Source organism: Elgaria multicarinata, chromosome 20 (assembly GCF_023053635.1).
Source record: "Elgaria multicarinata webbii isolate HBS135686 ecotype San Diego chromosome 20, rElgMul1.1.pri, whole genome shotgun sequence".
Classification (NCBI taxonomy): Eukaryota; Metazoa; Chordata; class Lepidosauria; order Squamata; family Anguidae; genus Elgaria; species Elgaria multicarinata.
This window is the reverse complement of record NC_086190.1, coordinates 2,255,307-2,277,887: the sequence shown is the minus strand read 5'-3', so window position 1 is coordinate 2,277,887 and position 22,581 is coordinate 2,255,307. Positions and strand designations below refer to the sequence as shown.

General features: G+C 52.6%; 1 protein-coding gene across 1 annotated transcript; it reads right to left on the bottom strand.

The window, feature by feature from the left end:
- Positions 1-13,343: 13,343 nt before the first annotated feature.
- Positions 13,344-16,992, bottom strand: LOC134411468 (transcription factor HES-2-like). The gene is made up of 4 exons (XM_063145291.1): positions 16,896-16,992; positions 16,678-16,773; positions 14,767-14,860; positions 13,344-13,618 (listed from the first exon to the last, which is right to left on the bottom strand). Exons 1-4 carry the CDS (start codon positions 16,974-16,976, stop codon positions 13,344-13,346), a joined length of 546 nt encoding a protein of 181 aa, XP_063001361.1. The 5' UTR covers positions 16,977-16,992.
- Positions 16,993-22,581: the final 5,589 nt, after the last annotated feature.

The window sequence follows — 22,581 nt, the reverse complement described above, 5'->3', positions numbered from 1 at the left end:
TACATTAATCTACAGAACAAAAGAGATCCCTAGGTCCAAAACTTCCCAACCTCTTCCCAAGGTCCAGATGTGCCAATGGGTCTCCCTTGGCTTTACCCACAGAGATATTATTATTATTATTATTATTATTATTATTATTATTATTATTGATTTATTTGTGCTATGTCTGTAGCACTTCATGTAATAACATCTCTCAGAGGTGAGCAGGGATGAGCAGATTGTAGTTTTACAGATGTTTGGGACTTCAACTCCCAGAAGCCCCTGCCATGGGGACAGGAAGCAGCCAATGAGGAGGGGATCCCCAAAGATACAGACCAGTATGCCCCAGCCTAGTGCCCTCCAGACGTGTTGGACTGAATCCAGTTAGGAGTGATGGGAATTGCAGTCAGACACATCTGGAGAGCATTAGGTGGGGGCAGGCTGCAACAGGGGTGAATTGGGTGCCTTGCAATATAGATTCAAGCCAGTAGGCGGCAGCACCTGCAGCTCAATTTGGCCCGGAGGTTCCAAGGCCAAGCTAGCCCACAGGGGCCAGGGCCAGGAGGCCTCCCATTCTTGTCGTGATTTCTTCCGAGAAAGGCGAGCGTGGCACACCCGTGGAGCGATTTCAGCCAGTAGCAATTGCATCTACTGAGGATTTCCCCGCCAAAGCTTGGCAGTTCTCCAAGGAATAAAACCTGCAGGGGAATTCTAGCTCAGCTGTCTCTTGCCTTAATTTCCAGATGATGTTCCTTGGCTCCGAAGTGGCCGCTTCGGGATGAGCATCCTTGGAAGCGAAGATGGTTCATAAGAAGAGCCCGGCTGGATCAGACCAACAGCACCCTCCTGCCCATGTTCCCCAGCAACTGGTGTATACAGGCTTACTGCCTCTGCTACTGGAGATAGCACAGAGCCATCAGGGCTAGTAGCCCTTGATAGCCTCCTCCTCCTCCTCCAGAAATTCATCCACACACACCCCTTTTAAAGCCATCCAAATTGGCGGCCATCACTACATCTTGCGGTAGCGAGTTCCATAGTTTAACTCTGCGCTGTGTGAAGAAGTCCTTTCTTTGATCTGTCCTGAACCTCCCACCCATCAGCTTCATGGGATAATGACCCTGTTGGGTTCTAGTATTATGGGAGAGAGAGAGAGAGAGAGAGAGAGATGCCTCCCTGTCTACATTCTCTATCATTTTGTCCACCTCTTTCCTGAACAATCCCAGCTGCTGTCACCTTCCCTCCCAGGGCAGATGCTCCAGCCCCTGGATCATTTCAGTTGCCCCTTTCAGTCCCTGGTTTCCGAATATTGCTGCTTCTGATTTCTGATTTGTACCCAGCCACCCTCCTTGCACAGTTCCAGCTGAGGTGCCAATTTGGCTCCTTTTCAGGGCCCAGACGAACGTACAATAATTGTGCACTAACTGTCTCCACGTCAGTATTGGCTGGGGCATATTCTGTTCTCGGCAGCACTTTCCCTCAAGCTGGCGGCCTCTGGAGATGCCAGACTACAGCTCCCATCATCCCTGGCCACCTGGCTGGGGATGATGGGAGTTGCAGGCTGGCGTCTCCGGAGGCCGCCGGCTTGTGGCGCGTGACACTTTCATCCTTACACTGAGTTCACCTCCCTTCCCCAGACCTGGCTCTTGCTGCAGCCTCCCCTATGCCTCACCTCTTCTCAGGAAGGGAGGCGAGGTGTAATTGCAGAGTTCTCAGGAGCGCCCCGGAGCATCGGGAGGGAGAGGGCCGGCGCATGCTTCATGCACCAGGCTGCTGTGGTTCAGAGTCCCTGTGACTCACAGCGCCTCCTGGGCTGCAGCCAGATCGAAACCCGTCTCCTGCCTCCGCCTGCAGGCACAGGGAGGCGTTCTCAGCCTGCAGGGCTCAGACCTGTTGCTCCCTCTGGATCTGCCTTCCACAGAGGCCAGATGTGGGAGGAGGAGATGTACCCACCGCTGGGCTCCTTGCAACATGCTTCCCCACACATCCATGGCATGTCAGAGGAGGGGGCAGGAGGAGGTCAGGATGGAGGGCCCGTTCCCACACTCTGGAGTTGTGGAAGGAGAGTTGCAACAAATCCTGTCAGACTAATTTGATCTCATTTTTTGAGCGGGTAACCTCCCTTGTGGACTGTGGGGATGCTGTGGACATCATATATCTTGACTTCAGCAAAGCTTTTGACAAGGTGCCCCATGACATTCTGATTAACAAACTAGCTAAAAGTGGGCTAGATGGAACAACTATTACGTGGATTCACAGTTGGCTACAGAATCGGACTCAAAGAGTACTTATCAATGGAACCTTCTCAAACTGGGGAGAGGCAACGAGTGGGGTACCGCAGGGCTCAGTCCTGGGCCCAGTGCTCTTCAACATTTTTATTAATGATTTGGATGAGGAGGTGCAGGGAACGCTGATCAAGTTTGCAGATGACACAAAATTGGGTGGGATAGCTAATACCCTGGGAGACAGAAATAAACTTCAAAGTGATCTTGATAGGCTGGAGTGCTGGGCTGAAAACAACAGAATGAAATTTAATAGGGATAAATGCCAAGTTCTACATTTAGGGAATAGAAACCAAAGGCACAGTTACAAGATGGGGGATATTGGCTCAGCAATACTACAAACGAGAAGGATCTTGGAATTGTTGTAGATCACAAGCTGAATATGAGCCAACAGTGCGATATGGCTGCAAGAAAGGCAAATGCTATTTTGGGCTGCATTTATAGAAGTATAGCTTCCAAATCGCGTGAGGTCCTGGTTCCTCTCTATTCATCCCTGGTTAGGTCTCATCTAGAGTACCCGCTACCCCCATCGCACCTCTTGAAACGGAACTTCTAGAACAGCTACTGCAACCTGGAGTCCTCCCAGCATTCCTGACCATTGGCCACGCTGGTTTGGGGCTGATGGGTATTGAAGTCCAAGACATCCAGAGGACACCAGCTTAGGAAAAGCTTCCTGCTGTTAAGTTAGAAGAGTTGCCACGTATTATGAGAGTATTTCTACACGAGGCTTTTTAATGTGCACTCACGATTGCTCACTCATTGTAGTTTATGGGTCCAGGGCCTCCCCTGCTCTTTGCAAACATTTCCCTGGCCTTTCTTTAGATCGAGAAAGTGTGGTATTATTCAGAAATGGCAGAATGAGACCCTGCTGCAATTGCACAACTCCGCTATACATCATGCCCTCTAGTGGTTGTGGAATGAAATGTACAGAAAGGCAGAGAAAGAACAACACTGGGGGGTGGGGGGAGAAGCAATTGTAAATGAGCCGATCTTAATCCTGCAAAGGATCCGGAACCAGAAGCCTCGGTAAAGCTGCGGGTTCAAAGCCCCATGCAGAAAAAGCCTGGGCTAGTTGGGATTCGTTCTGCGAACCCTAGGCAAGGTCAGTGGTGAGCCAGGTAATTTTTGACCTTGGACTTAATGGTCTCATTCAGGCCCTTTAGAAGGGCCTCATGAAGGACACGGATAACGTTTCTCGCCCCCAACCAGGATTCTGTGTTCCCAGCTGCTTCGGCGTTCCTGATATGTCAGGGCAACAACATTGTTCGCCAAGCCTGATTTTTAAAAACAAACAAACTCTGCGCATTTCAAGCTCGCTCAGGCCATCGCCCCATCGTGACTCCAGGAGTGAAATGGCGTTTGCGCCTGCCGCCCTCTCCCCTTGCTGCTGAGCGGTGGTTTGGGGGCTCCAAAGCCCAGCCCAAGCGCTGCAGCACAGAGTGCCCGGATCCCCCGCCTGGGCTTTGCCCCAGCAGCAGCCACGCAGAGAGCAAGGGCCGCCTGGGGCAGCGAGACGGAGAGACGGACGCACCCCCAGCCACGTGGGCCCGGCAGGGCCAAGGCAGGGCGCTGCTTTCCCACGCTGCTCAATGCACAAGTTGACAGTTGGATCCCAGGCTCCCTCGGGTGCTGGAGGCCTCGCCCGGCTCCCTGGAACCGCTGAGCGAAACTGCTGATTCACTCACCGCAAGCCATGTGGGTGGCGGGGTGGCTCGTCTCCCAAGAACATGCCCAGGCAGCCTGCAACAGGGTTGCAGACGCAGCCGGTGAATCAGGAAGGGAGGCGTTAGGGATCACAAGCACCACCTCAACAGGCCAGAGTGACGACCCAGCAACTAATTACGCGGGAGCTAATTGGCCAAACCTTCTCGGGCAGCCTTTCCAGTCTGGTGGCTTCCAGATGTGTGGGACTCCAACTCCCAGCATCCCCACCTGGAGGTTGGGGAAGCCTGGACTGAAATTACTTAGGTCCAGCACCCCAGTGAACCAGAAAAATGTTGTTGTTGTTTGGACTACTACTCCCATGGTTCTGACCTTTGGCTATGCTGGCTGGGACTGATGGGATCTGTAGTTCGGAAATCCAGAGGGAGCCTGATCGCCTTCCCCTAGTTGAGTTCCAAACTCTGGAACCGCTGGACCCTGGCAGAGGTGTTAGACTGCAGCTCAGATGCTTGAAAAAAGCTTTTATTATGCCCGAGGTGTTCCTGAAAGGGCTTTCCTTCCTCATGGGCTGTTTTTCTCCCGATGTATTGTGAAGAGCGTTTCAGATGCTGCTTCTGTCTTAAAATGCATGTAAGGTTTTTTCAGGCACCTGAGGATATTTTCTCTCTCTTTGGGGGGAGGGGGACATGTAAGTGCCCTCCCTGTTTGCTGTTTGCTGGTCTACAACCACTGTGGCTGGGGACAGTGTGTGCTGTAGTCCAACACTTCTGTAGGGCACCAGGCTGGGGGAGGCTGCATGGGCCTGCCGTTCTGGGCTGCTTTTCTCCCGCTTTGAGAACATCTGAGGCTGCGTGTTCCTACTCTGCAGGGTTGGAAGGCACAACTCTTCTCTCTCTCTCTCTCTTTCTCCCTTAAATGCCGCTGGCAACTTGTTCCATCTGGGTTCAGAGGAGAAATTCCATCTCTCACACCGCTGTGAAAGGCAGAGCTGCCACTCCTGGGACTGTCTGCAAGTATGCACACCAATGGGAGGTTACTGGTACTAGATCCATTTCATGCTTTCCGAGGCAAATGGAGGCTCTTGGTCATCAGAGGCCAGCTGGATCCACAAACAGGATGCAAGCAGGACATGCTGGAGCATGTTCAGAGGAGGGCAACAGGGATGATCAGGGGTCTGGAAACAAAGCCCTATGAGGAGAGACTGAAGGAACTGGGCATGTTGAGCCTGGAGAAGAGAAGTCTGAGGGGAGACATGAGAGCACTCTTCAAATGCTTAAAAGGTTGTCACACAGAGGAGGGCCAGGATCTCTTCTCGATCCTCCCAGAGTGCAGGACACAGAACAACGGGCTCAAGTTAAAGGAAGCCAGATTCCGGCTGGACATCAGGAAAAACTTCCTGACTGTTAGAGCAGTACGACAATGGAACCAGTTACCTAGGAAGGTTGTGGGCTCTCCCACACTTGAGGCCTTCAAGAGGCAGCTGGACAGCCATCTGTCAGGGATGCTTTACGGTGGATTCCTGCATTGAGCAGGGGGTTGGACTCGATGGCCTTGTAGGCCCCTTCCAACTCTATCATTCTATGATTCTATGATGGGAATACACACACACACACACACACACACACACACACACACACACACACACACACACTTGCTCTCTGGCCTCTCAGCCTGACTGTTCAGACCCACCACCATGGCCAGATCAGACGCAGATGACGCAGTAGCCCCAGCTGGGGAAATGCACTCCTGGCCACCACCACCGAAACCGGAGCATCTAGACCGAGGGTTGAGTCCAGGAGTTCCCCTAGGCTGTGAAACTCAGGGGCCCTGAACACTGTGCTGCTTTCACTGCTGATCCCCCACAAAACCCACAGCATCGCAGTGGCGAAACGACAAGCAACGTGAGACATGGGCAGGCAGGACTGAACATGGAACTTCCTGTCTCGAAACTTTGCAGCATCAGGTGACATGGCCATAATGTGCAGCAAATAATGACTGGCGGGGCTCTCAAAGTAACTCCCCCCCTTCTGTAACGCTGCATAGTCTTGGCATTTAACATAATTACCTGAATTACTTGGCTTCACCAATGGCCCTTTACTGTTGCCATGCCTACCATTTGTAAACACTCACCTGAGTCCCGCCCCCGAAGCTGTGCTCTCACAAGGCTTCTCACATGCACAGGGCTCTGCTCAGGTGAGCCGTCCATTTCCCAACGTTCCAAAATGGACACCCCCACCCCCGTTTCACATTCACCCCACCAATGACACGTTCCCAGAGAACCATGGAGACAGATGGAGCAAAGTTAAAATATGCGGTAAAATGGCACCATGAAAATGCGAAGTTTCGGGACAGAAACCACTGCATCATGTAAACCAAGGTGCACAAATTCGCAGCCAAGCTGGAGTTAATACCCTATGTAGAAATGCCTGCAGTCTTTCCGGGGTGGGTGGGGTGTAGCCCCCTCCAGGACAGGTTAAGTTGCCGTTCCCTGATCTGCCTTTTCACTAACCAGGAGCGCCTCCATCTTGTGTGGGTTAAGCTTCAGTTTGTTTACCCTGATCTTGTGTTTCGGCTGTCCTAAACATCTTCTGGCAATTTCTTTGGCTGACCCCAAGTTCTACTATTAGGAAGGAGTGTGTGTGAGTGAATCTCCCTCCTTTTCCACACCATATCTAATTTTACAAGTGTCTTCCAGAGGGCTGGTCCCCTCCCCTCCCTCTCTCTCTCCCTCTCTCTCTCTCCTTCTCCCTCCCTCTCTCTCTCCCTCTGGTTGGGAAATAGCTTTGCTATAGCCCAAGGTTTTCAGGAAAGGAAGCAAGAAGAGGTGAACAACTGGTAATTAAGCAATTACATCAAGCCAGCCCTGCTCCAGCTTAGGGCTGAGTCCTGGAGCCCAGTCCCGCGATGACATAGGCGATAAGGTCGGCCTGATGTTTCAACCTCTCTCTTTCTCTGCTGCTGGGCATCCATCGTTTCTGCTAAACGAGACTCTGCAATCTTGTGCCTTGTAAAATTTGGGATGGCGCATAAGCTTGTGGTTCATGTTTTGGTATCCAGAAAAATTAGGGCAGCCTTGCCCAACGGGCTTCCTTCAACTCCCATCAGGCCCAGCCAGCATGGGCAATGGTTGAGGGTTATGGGAGTTGTAGTCCAAAACATCAGAAGGGCACCAAATTGGGCTGATCTTGGGCCAATGTATATAATAATGTCCTCCTGCAGTAGAGATACATTGGAAACTGGGCAGGTAGAGATGACCTTCCCATTCAGATCTAAATGAATGGCAGTGTTCCTTGGGCAGAGGTGCTGTCGAGGGCCTTCCGGGGTTTTAGAGAACAGAACCAGCACCTTGGATCACACCCAGAAAGCCTTACAGAACTGGTGCAAGTGTCCAAGAACTGAGACGGTGGCTTTTGGCCTAGTGGTTCCCATCTGAATCAAATCTCAGCCCCTGGAAAACAAGGTTGAGAGCATGCTGAGGTTAGAAATACAACGGTACCATTCACAAAAGAGGGTGCAAAGAGCAAGGCCCAGTGGAGGCTGGTGGCTCCGATGTCAGTGGGGTGGTGAAGTCAGGACTGGCCAGAGCCCTGAAAGAGCTCTCCAAGGTGCAAAGTATTTTTCATCTCTTGCAAAGCCGGTGAGATGCTGGCAGTCCAATATATCTGGAGGATACCAACTGTTGAAATCCATCACAGAGTTTAAGAACATAGGAAGATCCCTACTGGATCAGACCAAGGGTCCATCTAGTCCTGCATTCTGTTCACACAGGGGCCAACCAGCTGTCAACCAGGGGGCCACAAGCAGGACACCGGTGCAGCAGAACCCAACCACCCATGTTCCCCAGCAACTGGCGTACACAGGCTTATTGTCTCTGCTATTAGAGGTAGTACACAGCCATCAGGGCTAGTAGCCATTGATAGCCTTCTTTTCCAAGAACGTCCCATGGACCTGAGATGGTGCCGGGGCTAGAGAACTCCCTATCAACCTGCCTATTGACTGAGAGCCACAAATTAAGAGCAGAAGAAGATCCCTGCTGGATCAGACCAAGGGTCCAGCTATCCCACCATTCTGTTCACACAGTGGCCAACCGGCTGTCAGCCAGGGGGCCACAAGCAGGACATGAGTGCAACAGCAACCTGTGATGATAACCGCCTCCTCCTCCAGGAATTTATCCAACCCCCTTTTAAATCCATCCAAATTGGTGGACATCGCTACATTACCAAAGCATGTTCGATGACAGCCCGGTCTTTTTGGATCAGCGTGCACCTTTGAAATGTTGAGAGTGTTGTGGGTGCTCTCACAAAATGGCTACTGAGGGGTGGGGCTGTGGTTGGCTAATGCCCTGTGACAGAGTCCATCCTCTGTGCATTTGTCTGTTAGACCGCTGTGCTTCCCCCGCTCTGCCCCCCGGCCTGAGACTTGACGGGAATTCTCTGTTCCTTTTGGAATTTTATGGCCAATCATCTCCACGTTTTAGTTAACCATAAAAGCGCTTTGGGTGTTGGCAGTGCCTGGCTGCAGTTCCCTGCCACGAGGGCAGATGCTTGTCAGTCTCTGCCACCAAGCAGCTGTTCCCAGATCTCCTGACTGACTGCTGATCCAGCGCTTTCACAGTGCCAGGAGGTGAACGGACGAACCCTTTGCCTTCTTTCTCCGTGCACAGATGTCTCGCGAAAGCCTTCAATTGATGAATTTGAAAACCAGCCAGGGCCGCGTTGCATCAACCAGAGACTCTGGACTATTTCACACGTGCGCATTCTCCGCTCTTGACAACACCGGCATCAAGGTGACAATTCAAAGGTGAGCGACGCTGTCCAACAGCGGGGCTGACCCGCTGCCCAGAACCATCCCTACTGTTCTGGGGCAGAGAGGAATCCAGTGTGATCGTTTGTGCCTTGGTGATGTTGAATTGGCTTCAAATCTGCATGTTTTAATTGTAAATGTGCAACGTATGTCTTTGATCCTGAATTCCCCTCTGCTCTCAGGTTTTTGAGTCTCCTTCCACCACCATTATCTTCAATAACCACCATCAGATCATCAGCTGCTCCGTTTCTTCAGCCAATGACTGCTCCTGTTAGTTGAGTCGTTTAACCTACTTTCTTGACATGAACCTGCCCATACACTATGCTCAGCTTCTAAGGTCCTCCTCTGGGTGCCTACTCAGAGGGAGGCTCAGAAGACAGCAACAAGGGAGAGGGCCTTCTCTGTGCTGCACCAATTATGGAATGATCTCCCCGACGAGGCCCACCTGATCTTCAGCTTTGCAACCAGTTTGTTCACCTGTGCCTCTCGCTCTGGCCCAGACAACGGTGGTGATGAGAAGGAAGAGGAGGAGGAGGAGCAGGAGACGCCCCACAGCCGACTCTCCCCTGGACTCTGTGCCGGTCAAGCAAGCAAGGAAGAGTAACATTAAGGAAGGAGTTGAGGCGGAAGAGCAGCTGAGGACTCACCGAGGGAGGGGCTCTGTGGAGGGGGTCTTGACCGAGGGCCCTCCAAAACTTAGAGCTGACACTACACCCAGAAGCAACCCCCCTATGCTCCTCTGTGTAATTGTGCATGTCCCTAGTCATGACTGGAAGGATGGCAGCCGAGATCAGTGACTCATGCAGAGACGCAAGAGGAGAGTGCTTTCTACTGCGTTTCTGAAACAAACGGATTGACACACACACACACACACACTGCAGAGTTGGGGCAGAATTATCTGGCAGTTTCAGAGGGAGCCAGGCCAGAACGGAGTTTCAGGCAGAGATGTGGCAGACAGCCTCCGAGCAGATATGGTGCGTTCATGGGAATTAGGCCCCAGAATTGGGCATGAGCAGCTTATTATTATTATTATTATTATTATTTATTTATATAGCACCATCAATGTACATGGTGCTGTACAGATAACACAGTAAATAGCAAGACCCTGCCGCATAGGCTTACAATCTAATAAGTTGTAGTAAACAATAAAGAGGGAAGGAGAATGCAAACAGGCACAGGGAAGTGTAAACAGGCACAGGGTAGGGCAAAACCAACAGTGTAAAGTCAGAACAAACTCAATATTTGAAGGCTATAGGGAAAAGAAAAGTTTTGAGCTGAGTCTTAAAAGCAGTGATTGAGTTTGTAGTTCTCAAGTGTTCTGGAAGAGCGTTCCAGGCGTAAGGGGCAGCAGAAGAAAAAGGACGAAGCCGAGTAAGGGAAGTGGAGGTCCTTGGGCAGGCGAGAAGCATGGCATCTGAGGAGCGGAGAGCCCGAGCGGGGCGATAGTGTGAGATGAGAGAGGAGAGATAGGCAGGAGCTAGGCAGTGAAGAGCTTTGAAGGTCAGTAGGAGAAGTTTATATTGGATTCTGAAGTGAATTGGGAGCCAATGAAGAGATTTCAGAAGTGGAGTGACATGGTCAAAGCGGCGGGCCAAGAAGATGATCTTAGCGGCAGAGTGGTGGACAGAGACCAGCGGACTGATGTGAGACGAAGGAAGGCCAGAGAGAAGAAGGTTGCAGCTCCGCTAAATCCCAAGGGTATCAGCATGCCGAACTCTGAACAGGAGCTGGCTGTTTAATTTGATAAATTAAAAGGCACACAAGTCTGCACAGTTTGGAAATGCCAGCCGTAAGGAAGCACCCTCAGGAGGAGGAGGAGGAAGTCGCGATGCCGGGCCCTCCTCGCTCCCTGGGAAGGCTGCTGCAGGATGCTTGCTCAGGGAGTGGCGGTGCTGGGAGGCAGCCCTCGCAGGGCTTTTCAGTCACCCCCCTCCCCACGCCCACATTAATATGCGGTTAGCAATGGAGCTCAGTATCAGGAACTTGCAAGACAGGGCACAGCTCCGGGCTACCGGAACTCCCGGAAGATCCTAGATGCCGTTGACGGGGGCATGTCTGGGCAGCCAGCGCAAAGCGTGGGTTCAAGGGTGGCAGGCATGAACTCACCCCCCCACACACACACAATATATGGAAGACAGAAGCTGGTCGGGCTTAAGGTAAGGCGTACTGAGTTAATACTGGCCCGCATGACAGGGCTGACGTAAGGACAGCAAATGGCACAAGAGAAGTACCAGAGTTCCCCTAGGCAGAGTTAACTCTGTGTTTGTGTTTTTAAAAGGGTTTGAGAAATCCCTATGAGGAGCAGCAGTTTTTAGTCATGATCGCACCACAGACACCTTGAGTCAGTCTATTTCTGAACACCAGTTGCTGGAACTCTGCGTGCGTGCGTGCGTGCTGTTTTTCAGGCCTGCTGCTTATGGGTTCCCAGGATACTGAATTAAATAAAACTTTAGTCTGATCAAGATAGATAGATAGACGTTGATGATGAGAGCGTCAGCTGCTGGGTGGCATAGAAATGTGATTGGACAGGTAGATAGATAATTATGTCTTCGTCTCATTTTTTTTCCCCCTTCCAAAAAGCACCCTTTGCCAAATTTCCCAGCTGGGGAAAAGATACCGTTACCAGCACCTTCCCCCCCCCACCCACACACCTCATCAGCAGGTGCAAATTCCATGCATGTAATAAAATGATGATGATGATGATGATGGTGATGATGGTGTGTGTTGGCCCTGATTTTCAAGAAAGGAACACAACAGATTTCAGCATTCAGAGCTGCATTCTGCTTTATAAATGAAAAACAGGGAAAGCGAACGTGACACTCCGCATCAGGGGCGATGTGGTCTCTGTGCTTCTAAGTAGCTTTCAAGTGCCTGAAAACTAGACCCTGTCACCTAGGACCTCATCTTGAAAGGTACTCTGCATACACTCAGAGGCACTATATTCCTTCACCTGTCCTAATGGTGGTATAAGTAGGACAGAGATAAATTATGCCCGAACTCTAAGAGCAGAGAGAGAGACTCTTTTGCTCATATTGCCACCAGTACCAGTCATAATAATATTATCTTTTTCTGCACCCAAATTACAACTGCTGGGATAATTCATTCTTTAGTGCAGGGCTGCTGAAATTCAGGGGTGACCTGGGTCCTAAAATCTGTCCCCGTGGGGGTCCCAGGCCCCCTTTCCCTGACTGTTCATGTGTGGGTTTCCTGTCTTTGATGCAGTTTAGGGTGAAATCCTATGCATGTTTAAACAGGAAAAAGTCCTGCATTCCCTGCAGCCCTCAACCAGCATGGAGAGGATTGCGTTCTTAACGTCGGACACATTTTTAGATATCCAAAAATGTGCTATGGAGAAATTCCTGGGGAAGCAATCTATTGCAAATAACCACCACGTTAATAAGAAGAGCAATCTATACTACAAGGATTCCCCAGACTGAAACAGATTAAAATATTATCTTTAAAATATAAAGATTAAAAATATAAGGGATGTGTCCCACACAAAGGAATCTGCATTGTCAAAAATATAGATGGAATTACACATATGTTAAACAAATCATTACTTTATTGCATTTTATTGTATTTACTAATATGTACAAGATTAAAGTGCTGCCTAATCTTTGGCTCAGGCTATGCTGGATTTGTGCAAGTCACAGGCCAGATGAGAAAGACAATTCAACGACCCGTGTGGGGTTTACTGCCTTACTATCCTGGGTTTCTGCTGAGGCCATAAAACCTTTGAGGAGGTGCAAAGGAGATTTCTAGCAAAAAAAAAAAAAACGCGGTCCAGAAAGTGCCTTAAAGACTTGATACTGCCCTGTTACAAAATGAAGGGTGCAATCCTGTGCATGTTTAGACAGGCAAAAATACTACAACTCCCAGCATTCCACAGCCAGTTCTGTTAAAACTTGCATAGGAGTGCAGCTTAAATAGCAGTTCTGCTTCTCTCTCTCTGTCTGTCTCTCTTTCTCTGCCACACACACACCCTTTTGAATTTGTTGCATCTGTAAAAAAATACCCACCCCCAGAGGAGTCCATCCTGTGTGTTTCTGCATGAGTCACTGTTCTAGGTATGCCCCCTTGATTGGAAGGAGGTGATCCCCCTGAGTCTAGGCCTACCAGAAGCCGCCTTATCCTAAAACAGACCACCTGTCTGTCTTGCTTAGTAAAACGACCTATACAGGAGACTTTCCCCAGCCCTACCTGCGGCTTGAACTTGAGGCCTTCTGGATGCCCTGTCACTGATCTACAAGCCTTGTCTAAAAATAAAAAGGAATACAGGCAGCTGCCATGCAGAGACACAACAAGCAGCCTCCTCAGAGGGCAGGTCATTCGACCGTGTCAGGAGTAGCTGAAAGATCCAAATCACACTAAAATGCAGAGGCTAGGCAGAAGTTACGGGCTTTTTCAGCTGAGGCTGGTTGGAAAGCCGGAGCAGTGAATCACGCAGAGATGGAGGGCGTAGCCTCTTCTGCAGGTGGGGGCTTCTCTGGGGCGCATCAGCAATCTTCTTGCGGCATAGGGACCACCGCGCCCCAGTACCCCGCTTGGAAATGTTCGCCAAGTCGAAATAAAGTCACACGCTGGCAAGCTCTCTCTCTCTCTGCCAGGGTGTCCACCGTTCTACCAGGGCCTCCAGAGGGATGGAGGAGGCAGCTCGGGGGAGTGTGCAGAAAAGGCTTCTTCCTGGTCCACCCTGGCCGGGCGCAAGGACGCCCACCCTGCTTGGGCCCAGTCCTTTGGGCGGTCGCAGGGCCAGGCACGCTCTTCGCTGAGACCCTGGAGATGCCCGAGGAGGCTGCTGCAGGCATCTGGGCTCAAGAGGTTGTATTTGGGCAGGAGCGTCGTGAGCCGGGACAGGCAGGCGTGGTAGCCTTCACAGTAACTGTCGGCAGAGTCTGCAGGAAAGAGACCCGGGTCATGAGTCGGCTCAGGGCGTCTCCCTCCACCCCGTCCCTCTGGACCCATGGCATAGGAACAGAAATCTAGACCACTAACACACACACACCCCCGAGGAGGCTGAGTGCGGACTCACCTGCCGCTCAGGTGAAGCAGGCTGGGAAAGGTGCGTGGTACTACATATCACAGCCCTCCATGGTGGAGGCTGGTGGCTTCGAGGTCAGTGGCTTGGGGGTGCTTTAATCAGAAACAGCCAGAACGCTACAGAGCTATCCAAAGTGCAGCGCCCTGACCCTCAAGTAGGTCTGGCCCCTTGGATCGCCCCTTTAGAGTCCTTGGTGGGTTCCGCCTCTCCTTCGGTTACCTTCACCACTGTCAGCGCTAGGCTGTGTGGTCCTTGGGAACTGACTCATTTTTGGCTCAAGGGACTGCACAAAGCACCAGGGATGTACACCAGCCGCCCCCAACCAGGTGTCTTCCTGATGTGTTGGACTACACCTCCCATTAGCCCCTGCAAAGCATAGACAATGGTCAGGGATGCTGGGAGTTGCAGTCCAAAGCATCTAGAGGCAAGCTGTTGGCGGAAGACAGACGGTGATAAGGCAGGAGGCCAAATGCTGCCCAGGTCCCAGGCCAAGCAACGGATGCTTTTCAAAGGAGCCACTTAGAGCACAACCCTGTACATGCTTACAATCTTACAATCCTATGCATGTCTAGAGAGAAAAAAGCCCTACCATCCTATGCATGTTTCCTACATCTTCCAGCATGGCTGGCTGGGGAATGATCAGACTTGCAGGACTTTGTTCTGTCTAAACATGCACAGGATTGCACCCTTAAGCTCTTCTTACCCAGACCCTAAATTCTGTCTAGGGGGACAGCCAAGACGAACAGCTGGAGTGCAGCGCAGGTTCAAATGCTCTGCCAGGGGTGATCTTACAAGCCTGCTTCTAAAATTCCAAGGTCCAAAGCTCGAAGCCACCTACGCTCGGCCTCTCGGCCAAGATCTCCCCCCCCCCCGTCCTTTGGAGAGGAGGCTCCGTCCAACTCCTCTTCTCTGCCACCCTGATGATCCTCCAGCCCTCGAGTGAAGAACAACTCCCTGATGCAAAAGATGCTCACGCGCCTGGGCCAAAGGAAGGTCACTCACCTGGGACTGAGGCACGGGGGTCTGGAAGCTCCTTGAGGAAGTGGACGGTCATCTCTAAGATGTCGGCCTTCTCCAGCTTGGAAAAGCGGGAACTCTGGAAAGCAAGAAAAGAAATGTCCAGATTCTCAAAAGAAGCCGCGGATCGATCTGCATTGCAAGATCTAAGGGTTACGTACAGTTAAAGAACAGCACCCTGGGAAGACAGGCAACAGAGGCAAGCAAAGAGCTGTGGGGACGGAGTTGAGATCACAGGATGGCTGGGGACAAAGGGTCCCAAGTGGTCTCACAGCAAGGGAGCTGGGGGTGGAGGGGCCATTGGGTGGGCTGTGGCCAGAGAGACATGGAGGTCACTGTTTGCTCAAAGGAAGGACGCACATCTTCAGACAACCCCATTCTATGGTGGCGGCCAGAGGACAGGGCAGGCTCATGGAGGGCTTCTACATCATGAAGGCAGTGTGGTGTAGTGGCTAAAGTGTTGGACTGGGAGTCTGGGTTCTAGTCCCCACTCAGCCATGGAAACCCACTGAGTGACTTTGGGCCAGTCACAGACTCTCATCCCAGCCTACCTCACAGGGTTGTTGTTGTGAGGATAAACTGGAGAGGAGGAGGATTATGTACGCCGCCTTGGGTCCCTTAAAGAGGAAAAAAGGCGGGACATAAATGTAATAAATAACTAAATGCACAGAGGCAGGTTTTCCTCTGAATATATTGTACTGCCTCTCTCCCCTTTCTGGATGCGCTTTGTTTTAATAAGTTTATGTAAATTTTCTGGGGAGCGACACCCACAGAATGGCTTATACTTTAAAAACACCAACACAGCCCTTCCCAACCTCGTGCGTCAAGCGGTGGGACTGCAAGTCACATCGTCCCCATCTGGCATGGCCAATGGCCAACTGCATGAGGATTTCAGTATATCATTATTAAGCAGCATAAATGTATTATAAACAAACAAGCAACAAACCCTTGGGGCAATAATGAGGCTTTCAAGTTTGATGATTCTTTGAGACAGACTAGCTGACGGAGGAGGAGAATCACGCTGCCCAGAGACCTGCCGCCTCTTCTCTGTTCTTTGAGAGGTGGGGTTTCTCCCACCCACCCTAATTTACACTAAGCACTGTCAAAGGTAACATTTCCACCTCTTTCTTGAAGTTTCTTACTAAAAACTAAAAGGCTGCATTTCAGCCGGCTGAAAGATCTTTTCTTCAAGCTGGCTCAAAGCATTTCCGGAGTGCAGCCTGTGGAGTAGTTTACCAGGGCTTCCGAGTTCCAGGGAGTTTACTCTCAGGTAAGAACACCAGAAGCGCCCTGATGCCGGATCCGACCAAGGATCCATCTAACCCAACACTCTGTTCCCACGGGAAGGCCGCCAGCAGGGCAGGAGCGCCACGGCCCCCTCCCGCCCAACAGGTGCAGGGCTGGCCTCTGGTCCTGGAGGGGGGCACAGAGCCACCAGGGCTATGGGTAGCCCCCTCCTCCACCGACAGCCTTCTCCAAGCCCCTTTCACAGCCATCCATAGTGGTGGCCACCACGACCCTCCCTTGAAGTGAACGCCACAGTTTCACCCAGAGGCCTGCGGCGCGGCAGATCCTAATCAACCAGTTATTATGGTCTGGGCTGCTGCTCTGTGCATATGCACCCCTCCCCCTCCACCGGGGCCCGTCACCTGCCTTGGACTTGGGAGTCCTGTCGTTCCCAGCCAGCAGGGCCATGCTAGATGGGGATAATGGGATTTGCAGTCCAAGACACCTACAGGGCGACAGGTTGGGGAGGGCTGTCTGTACACACGCGGGCGCGCGCGCGCGTGCTGCTGCCCTGCAAAAGGCCTCCCCGCCCGGCCTTCCTCCGCCCCGCCATCCTCCAGGGGCTCGCCGGGACAGAGAGGTCCCGGGGCGCCCCAGCCAGCGACTTACGTCTTTGCCGATGAGCGGTAGAATCAGGGTCTTGAGCTGGTTGAGGCTGTCGTTGATGCGCGCCCGGCGGCGCTTCTCCATCAGCGGCTTGAGGCTCTGCGGAGGACGGGGAGAGACACGGGGGTCAGTCAAAGGCAGGGGAGGCGAGGTCGGGGACCCCGCGGGGCCGTGGGGAGCGGGCGTGGAAGGGCCGGGACCCACCCACCCCGGGCGCTCACCTTGCGCAGCTCGCTGGGTTTCCGGGCGGCGCTCATCTCGGGAGCGGGCCTCGACGGCGCGGCGGAGCTCAGCGGAGACATGGAGCTGGGGAAGAGCGAGGAGGCGGACTCCGCTGCCTCCGCCCGCCGGGGCTGCTTTTATGCCGCGCCGCCCCGCCCCGTCCAGCCCCCGGGCTGGTGTCGCCGCGTGGCAGGGGAGCGTCCCGGGCCCCGCACCCAGCCGCCAGCCCCATCTGCTCCCGGGGGCGCCCAAGCGAGCTAATCTGCCCCCCCAACACACGCCTCCCCCAGGCGCCCCTCCTTCTTCCTCCCGCCGCCCCCCCCCCCCGCTGCCCCCAGCTGGCTTAGGCAAGTCCCGTCGGTCGCCAGGGCCACCTTGGGATGCTGTGGACAGCCCAGCCATTCAAGGTTTCAATGGGGGCGAAGGCAGGGGGGGTTGTGAACAGTCAGGGGTATATTTCGTTCATCGTTGTTGATTTTATTTACAATACAGATCTTCAAGAAATTCGACTCTCTCTCATGTGGCTTGAACGGAGACAAAGGCTTTCCTCCCCCCCACTTTTTTTTCCTGGCTCTCCAAAGTTTCAAGGAGGGGGATCCAGCCCAGCCATTCAAGGCCTCAATGGGGGCAAAGGCAGGGTTTTTTGTGAACAGTCAGGGTACTTAGTATAGCAAACAGTTATTTAAGAAATTCGACTCTATCCCCTTTGGCTCGAACAGGGACAGGGTTTCAGGAGAGGGGTGTGTGTCTTTCCCATCCCTACCTGGGGATGCCGCTCACAGAACCTGGAACTTTCTGCATGCAGAACACATTCTCTCCAATGAGCAACACCCCCCCCCCCCCAAGAGAGTTTGGTTAAACTTTCCCCAAAGAAATTGGAACAGAAGTCCTTGTCTCTCTCTCGCTCTCCTGAGTCTATTATTGCCAATTTGGTTTCCTTGGATAAGCCCCGGAGCACGGAGTCATCCGCTCCCTCTGCGTTTCTCACCCAACGACTTAGTTATTATTATCACTGTCTGTACTTTTTGCATTTCGGTTCCTTCCGACCTCGGGTACGGACACATTTGCAGTCCTGAGCTCCCCAGGGACTGTGCGCGAGACTTCAGCGGGGTGTGTGTATGTGTGTGTGTCCCCCATGAAATTTTACTCAGGAGTAAGTGCCGGGGTATGCAATGGGCTTTGTTCAATGACATAAATCGAGGTGGCTTTTCTTCTTCTTCTTCTTCTTCTTCTTCTTCTTCTTCTTCTTCTTCTTCTTCTTCTTCTTCTTCTTCTTCTTCTTCTTCTTCTTCTTCTTCTTCTTCTTCTTCTTCTTCTTCTTCTTCTTCTTGAGACAGGACAGCCAGTGCGGACTTGTGTGGGACGGGGGGGGGGGCTATGCGCGGGGCGGGGAGGCACAGCAAACAAAGATTTTAAATTCTCTTCAACCGATTTAAGGGGGGTCTTCTCCCTCCCTTCCTGCCACTCCAACCCCCACCCCCCACCCCAAGCCAACGTCTCAGAACATCTGTTCAAATTCGGATAACCAGGAATAATAAATGCCCTTTAAACGCCCCCCACCCCCGCCACGGCCCATCTCTCTCCACTTCTGCGGTGTTTAAGCCTCCCGCGGGCGGAAACGCCTTTTGAGCCGAGTCGCGCGTCTGCCTCGCTTCCAAGCGCTGTCCAGGGCGCGGCGGGCGCGTGTCAAGAGACCCCCCCCACAGTCTCGCAACTGGGACCCCTCAATTCCCCCCTTCCAAGAAAGCGGGAGGGCGGGGTGGGGGACGTCTCCTCCTGCCCCTCCCATTGGGATTAAATTTTTAAAAACCTCTGCAGCGTCCTTGACCCAAGGGGGGGACTTGCCCCCCCCTTTATCTGCGCCCCCTCCCCAATCATCCGCTTGGCTCCGGTGTGTCGTTCTTTATCCTCGACGCTTCCTCCAAACTCCCCCTTAATGTAAACAATTAATGTAAACAATTGCCATCTCTCTCACCCCCCCCCCCCGTTTGTTTTCCCGACCCCGCAAAACCGTTGGGTTTGGGGGTGGGGTGGGTGGGGTATATTATCTGGCTTTGAGCCACTTGCGCTTCCCAAGCCGCGTGGGGGGGGGGGTTGGCGCGTGGGGGCTTAACTACAACAACGCTTCACACACCCCCGCGCATAAATCACCCCAACCCCCCTCCCCCTCCGATTGCAGTGCCGATGCGAGTTGTCTGGGTTGGGAGGGGGCGTCCTCTCCTTTACGTGGCTGAGGAGAGGGTATGTGCCAAGGGGGGGTCCCTCTGAGCGGGTGACTCCCCTTTTCTCCCCAGCGGGGAGCTGAGACCTTGGTCGGCTTTGGGGGCCGGGAGTGAGGCTGCCCAGCGCCAAAAGGTCTTCAGGGGGACCTGGAGCCTTGGCAGAGAGCGGGGGAGACCCCAAAGGGAGAAGGGGGGTGGAGAGGAAGGACACGCACGCCCCAAGAGCCGCCGTGGCACCAGGAGACGGGGGCATTTCTCTGCAGCCATCCTCCCAAGAAGGCAGGGGTGAGCCAGGCGCGGGATCCCCGAGGTGAGTCCGGAGGTGGCTGGATCGGGGCAGGCACGTTTCTTTGTCATATTTGTAAGCCGCCCAGCGAGCTTGGCTATGGGGGCGGTAGATAAAATAATAATAATAATAATAATAATAATAATAATAATAATAATAATAATAATAATAATATAGAAAGATATGAAACCCGCAGGTTGATCCTTCCTCAGTATCTCATATTGTAAGTTCCTCGGGGCAGAGTACCTGGGACGTGCTCTGCACATTCATGGAGGCTCCGGGCAGCGGAGTCAAACTCACCCCCTGAGGTAGATGAGACAGAGGAGCTGGCCCGTGACTACATTGATGGCTAAGTGGGGGGTGGGGTGTTGAACTTAGACCTCCCCCTCAACAGCCGGAAACTCTAAGGGTTGTCTCCGGGGTTAGTCCTACTTAGAGTAGACTCATTGAAATGAATGGTGCATAGGTTAGTCATGTCGAACTTGAATACCATTCATTTCAAATGGGTCCACTTTTAGGGTTGGCTGCAACCCTAAGGGAGGGGAGGGGGGGATAGAATCCCAGCCACACCGAAGCAGGTTTACTCAGAAGAAAGCTGCCCTGACTCAGTTCAACCGCTCTTACTCCCAAGGAAAGGTGAGGAGGGCTGCAGCCTCAGGAAAACCGGTTTGGTGCATCAACATCTGCTGAACTCACCGCGTCTTACTTCTGGGAAAATACCACTGCAGATAATCGGATTGTATGTCTCCCGCCCGAGGTAAGCCGTTTTCAGGCACGAGCCAGAGCCGAGGCACGGCTAAACTCAACCCCTGAATGAAAGCACATTTAGGGCATAACCCTATGCATGTTTAGACAGGAAAGGTCTTCATTTTTCCTGTCTAACCATGCATAGGATTGTAGGACCTGTTTCTGTCTAAACATGCATAGAATCATAGCACTTTTTTCCTGTCTGAACATGCATAGGATTGTAGGACCTGTTTCTGTCTAAACATGCATAGAATCATAGGACCTTTTCCCGTCTAAACATACATAGGATTGTAGGACCTGTTTCTGTCTAAACATGCATAGAATCATAGGACCTTTTCCTCCCCTGTCTAAACATGCATAGCGTTGTGCCCTTAATGTAAAGGTGCTTTGCTTGTTCGGGTGTTGCCTAGAAAAGCCTGAAGGATGCATGGAGCAGAATGCTGAACGGGTATTTATTCCTAACTAAATCCCGATATGCGCAGCGCTGGCGTTCCTCCTTCTCCTTGATTGTAGCACGGGATGCTCAGAGAACAGCCCGCAAAAGACAGGAGCAGGAGCCAGAGATTCTCCACGCGTGCGGAACGTGTGCGGAAGGAGAGGCTGGTTGTGTGTGTGTGCGGCGGGGGGGGGGGGGGGTGGAGTCCTTTGCACGCGCCAAAGCCTGGGAAAGAGCGGTTCGTGGCCCAGGCAGGGGACCCTTCGGGGAAGCGGCACGCGCCAGGCGGCTGCCCCGGAGGGCAAGACCGACCCCCCCTCCAGCGCTGCCACAGCCCGGCACGCGCCCGACCACCAGTCTTTCAGGCGGCCTCCAGATGCCCGAGACTCGGGTCGTGGTGTCCTTGCGCTCCGGGAGCATTGAGCCATAATCGCAGCAGGCCTAATCCTTTTGATTGTTCTTCCACGCGCCGCGTGCAGAATGTTTCCATGGTCCTGCCTTTCCGCTTGTCCAGGCTTTCCATTTCGTCTCCCTCCATGCGATGCCCTCCAGAAGTCTTGAACTACAACGCCCATCATTGGGATGATGGAGGCTGTGGTGCAACACATCTGGAGATCGCCTGGTTGGGGAAGGCTGCTGCACACCTCGGGCTGAGGTTTAGTGCCCTTTGCTTTGGGCGGTTGTCGAAGCTGGCAAGGCGGCCGACATTGAGGCAGGAAAATGAAAAAGGCGCAGGCAGGCAGGCAGGCAGGCAGGCAGGCAGGCAGGCAGGCAGGCAGACGCTGTAAAACGCACAAAATCCCGCAGACACACAAAAGCAAGGTGTGTGTGTGAGCAAGCACGTGCAGGGAGTGGCTTCCTCTTGTGAGGGATCTATCCATTTAATTCATTTATTCCTTATTTTTTATTTTTGTTCGCCTTTGATGAGCACTGTAAACAGTTCTCTTACCTACTCCCTCTACTTTATCATCACAACAACCCTGTGGTGTTGCCTGAGTGTTCAGAAGGTGACTGGTCCTGTCCCCTGAGAAAGCCGCTGGAGCAACGTTGCTCAAGAGCTGTTCACCCGGTAAAAGCCTGGGAGGAGACCCTCTGAGGGCATGTAGACCTGCCACCCCTGAGTCCTTCCTCGTGGGCTGCAGCTGGGTCTTCTGCCTCACAAGTAGATCCTTGCTCACAACTAAACCTTGGGAGAAAGAGTCTCCTGGCAGCCAGGTGGGCACCATGACGGTGGCTGTGAGCATCCCACCTGGTCCGAGGGGTTCTGCCTGCGGTGGAACTTCTCAGGGTGCCCCACATTTTCTCTGGGAGTGAGGTTTGCTGAGGGACACCACTCCTTAGGCATATTAGGGAAGGAGCTGAGGATAAAGCTGCCAGGATCAACCTGCCCTTACACAAATCTATGGAGCGGCAACACTTGGAACGCTGTGAAAAGTTCTGGTCACCTCATGTAAAAAAAGGGACGTTGTAGAGCTGAAAAAGGGGCAGAAAAGAGCAACTAAATTGATCCAGGGGCGGGAGCAGCTCCCCTGCGAGGAAAGTTTGCACCTCCTGGACTGTTTAGTGTAGAAAGAAAATGAGAGAAGAAGGCAAGAAAGAGGTGTACAGAATGATGCCTGTTGTGGAGGATGTGGACAGGGAGAGATCTTTTCTCCCTCTCCTATAACACTAGAACCCAACGGGGTCATTATCCCATGAAGCTGATGGGTGGGAGGTTCCGGACAGATCAAAGGAAGGACTTCTTCACACAGCGCAGCGTTAAACTATGGAATTCACTGCCACAAGATGTGATGATGGTCCCCAATTTGGATGGCTTTAAAAGGGGGGTTGAATGAATTCCTGGAGGAGGAGGAGGAGGAGGCGGCTATCCATGGCTACTAGTCTATGTGCTACCTCCAGTATCAGGGGAAGAAACCCCAGTTGCTGGGGAACATGGGTGGTTGGGTGCTGTTGCACCCGTGTCCCGCTTGTGGGTCCCTGGCTGACAGCTGTTT